The 3515-nt window shown below is 54.9% G+C and overlaps 1 protein-coding gene across 1 annotated transcript; it reads left to right on the top strand.

Annotated features, from left to right (window-relative positions):
* Window positions 1-382: 382 nt before the first annotated feature.
* Window positions 383-3208, top strand: LOC104514724 (fatty aldehyde dehydrogenase-like). Its single transcript, XM_010158477.1, has 4 exons — window positions 383-479; window positions 1279-1514; window positions 2501-2624; window positions 2935-3208. The coding sequence occupies exons 1-3, from the start codon at window positions 440-442 to the stop codon at window positions 2579-2581; spliced, it is 357 nt and encodes a 118-aa protein (XP_010156779.1). The 5' UTR covers window positions 383-439; the 3' UTR covers window positions 2582-2624; window positions 2935-3208.
* Window positions 3209-3515: the final 307 nt, after the last annotated feature.

Genomic DNA, 3515 nt, shown 5'->3' with positions numbered 1-3515 from the left:
ACGACTGTTCCCAGAGCTGCTGGAGGCTCCCAGGCTTCAGCTCAAATGCTTTGCTTTTACATCACTTTCTGATACTGAAGGATAAAAGGCTGAATTTTCTCTTTGATGCCATGTGGTCTTTCATGATTAGTTTAGTTTAATTTTAATATATTGTTACGGAGGCGAGCTCCCAGGTTTCCATCTTTCCCATCTCTCCTCTGAAATTTCACATTTCCCTTGAGTCAACATTGCATGGAGAGCGCTTGTCTGAGCTGGCAGCCAGAGAAAATGAACACGATGGCCTGTTGGCTCATAGCTCCCTTCCCAGTCCTGCCCAGTTACGTGCTCTTCTCCCTTCTGGGCCTTTGTAATGTTTTGTTCATTTGTTTTCTTTTGCCAGTTAATCAAAAGAGTCATCTCTCAGACCTCCAGTGGGGGTTTTACTGGAAACGATGTCATCATGCATTTCTTTCTCTCAACCTTACCCTTCGGTGGTGTCGGTGAGTTACTGGAGCTCCTTTAGTGTTGTGACTCGCTGCATGCTGTGACACGGGGAGCGGCAGGAGTTGGTTTATATCCAGGTACCCCTGTGACAGCCAAAGGGTCTCTGTATAGCAGGTCTCAATAAGAATTAATGAAGTACTGTGGTTATTCTGGGAGTGTATTAGGACAGGGGCCTTTGGGTGTGGTTTTGGGAAGGCTGAAGCAGTCAGCACACGCTGCTGCGAATGGTGCGTTAAAGCATCAGCTGCAATCGGAGTGATTGGCGGGAGGTGCAGGAGGAAGGGCAGGACGTCGGCTTGGGGAGAACTGGAACAGCCCACGGAACAGCCTACGGGAGGTTTTTAGAGGAGGGTGAATGGCACTTGCTGTCCTGGAATTGAAAAATGGAAGTGGGCTGCTCAGGACACCTTGGTGCGGAGCTATGGGAAGGAGCTAAATCCAGGGAGGAGCTGGAGATGGCTTGGAGGCACGGGGAGCAGCGCACACAGGGACACAGCCAAGTGCTGGAGAGCGTGTAGTGAAAACAGGGTGGGGAAGAAAGGGGAAGGAGTACAGATGGATGTCCTAGGGAGTGAGAAGTGCTGCAGAGAGGAAGGATCAGTTGTCCTCTCTGCAGGAATAGAGGGAAGTTGCGCTTTCAAACTGCAGCCAGGCAGACGCAGGGTAGGTGACATGTGCTGCTGGCCGGCAGCCCCAGTTTTCCTGTGCTGCTTCACGCCATGCTGATGGCCTCGAGTGGCCAAAGGGTTGAGTGGCAGCACCTGCAGTGTGACCTGCCTGGCTTGTGTCCCTCAGGAAACAGCGGGATGGGCGCCTACCACGGCAAGCACAGCTTCGAGACCTTTTCCCACCGCCGGGCCTGCTTGATCAAGGACCTGAAGATGGAGGGTATGAACAAACTCCGGTACCCGCCTGGCAGCCGGAAGAAGGTGGATTGGGCCAAGTTCTTCCTCTTGAAGCGGTTTAACAAGGGCCAAATGGGACTGATCGTCCTGGTGCTGCTGGGGATTGTGGCAGCGGTGGTGGTAAAGGTGAGCTGCGGCTCTTCGCTGTCTGCACGAGTGCATGTGCCATTCATCTTCGGCAGGTTCCCTCTTCGCAACTGCAGCTTTTTCTTAGAGCCTGGCCTGGTTTTTAGGATATTTGGCCCACCTGAAGTCAGCAATCACTTCTCACTCTTCCAGTGCTATCTAGAATAGAAATGTCCCCAGGGAGATCTCCTAGGCTGTGTCCTGTTCCTTGCTCTGCCCGAGTGGGTGACGCCTCTGAGAAGCTCCCGCCGGAGGCAGAGGTCGGTACGTTTTGGACAGGTCTCTTAGGAGTTATTTTGATTCCAGGGCTTCCTTCTGCAGCCTCGTGAGCTGCTCCACAGCCCAGCCCAGAGGGCTGCGGTTTTGTGATGCGGTTTTGTGCCACGAGGCCATGGGGAAGGGAGGCTGTGTCCTAAAGGCGAGGTCTGTGGTGAGCTCTTGTTCCTCCTCGCCCACTTGCAGCCCCCCATCTGACCTTAGCTCAATTATTTCCATTTCCCCTCCTGTTTCCGGCTGGGTACTCCGGAAGGGTGGGATGGCCTCCCCTCTCTGCAGGAGGCAGAAGCCTGCTGGTGCTGGCTGGAGGACTCTAGATGCCTCCTGAGGTGGAGGGGCAAGATCACAAGCGCCAAGCGCGATCACTGTTGGTTTTCCATGGCTGCTGGACCGGGCACTACGTGTGCCTGTGCCGGCTGCTCCTTGCAGAGCTGAGCTGTGCGGCCCCTGAGGGGACAGGAGATGGCAGGGTGGATCAGGACTCTGCCCTTCAGCCTGTTCTGTGGTGTTACTGCTGCGAGACGTGCAGGAGCCCAACAAGCTCCGAGCAATAACCTGGCTGCATGTTTGAGTCCAGGAGGAGGTGTAAGAGCCAAAAACGGTCCCGGTGCGTGAAGCGTGAGCTAGGGAGGCAGGCCTGTCTAGGTGAGCGCCTTCTCGGCGATGGAAGGGAAACTCACAGCGTCTTGAAATCATTTGGGTTTTCTCAGAATCGCCAGTCTGTGCTGCAGAGAAAAGCCCCCTTGATGGTGCTGGCTGCTCAGAGGCTGGGCTGGCGCAGTGTGTGGTAAGGAGGAGCAGGTTTCAGAGCACTGCTGTGGCTGTCACAGTGAGGTAGGAGCCTTTTTCTTCTCCTCTGTGTAGACTTGGTTTGAGATCGGGTAAAGCCTTGGTAGAGTAGTGAATGTGGGGATGGCAGAAGGTTCTCCCTGGAGCCGGAGAGCGATGCATTCCCTGAGAGCGCTCGGAGCTCATGCGGCATCCAGGTCAGCGCATGCTGGGGGGGGGCAGCAGGCCGGCGAGCTGGGCCCTGGGGAAGTCGCCCTCAGCGAAGGGGCTTTGCTTCAGGCTGCTCCGGAGAGGGAGCTGGTTGTGTTTCAGCAAATCCTTCACAGGACGTTGGTGTTGTGCTTTGCTTTTGCAGATGGTTTACAACTGAAGAGAGGAGATGGCGCCGTGTGCAGTCCATACTCTGAGTGCTCGCTTTGCCTCTTTTCCTTCAGCTGAGAAGTCTTTTTTTTTTTCCTTTTGTACTGTGGTACTTCAGTGAGCTGTCGAGCACGCAGAGTAGCCTTAGAGAGGCACTAACCAAGAGAAAACTCAGACTCCGGTTTACTAAAAAGCCATGCTGAAACAGAGGGACCACTGGGTACAAGCTCTCAAGAGGAGGACTGCAGAGCAAGAAATGCCAGTCCCTACCTCCACCCACGCCACGCAGAGCACCAGGGACAGCACACTGGAACTGCTTCCCTTCCTCCGGTGACAAACAGGAGCTGCAACTGCCATTGGGTCGGCAGCGTTTTCCCTGCAGTTTTCGGGATGGTCTGACCTCTGTCGTGCTGCCAGCAGCCACCCTCCTGGTGACGAGCCCGAGCCAGACCCTGCTGGCTGGTGGATTTTGCTCATAGTGCTGGTTAGGAACAGACCTAGCGAGGTTCCCACTTCCTGTTTAGTTGAGGTGAAATGTTCATGGATCCCTACGAGGCAGAACCGCCCACAGCTGCT

This window comes from Eurypyga helias, unplaced genomic scaffold, assembly GCF_000690775.1.
Source record: "Eurypyga helias isolate BGI_N326 unplaced genomic scaffold, ASM69077v1 Scaffold27259, whole genome shotgun sequence".
Classification (NCBI taxonomy): domain Eukaryota; kingdom Metazoa; phylum Chordata; class Aves; order Eurypygiformes; family Eurypygidae; genus Eurypyga; species Eurypyga helias.
This window is presented reverse-complemented; position numbering and strand designations above follow the sequence as displayed.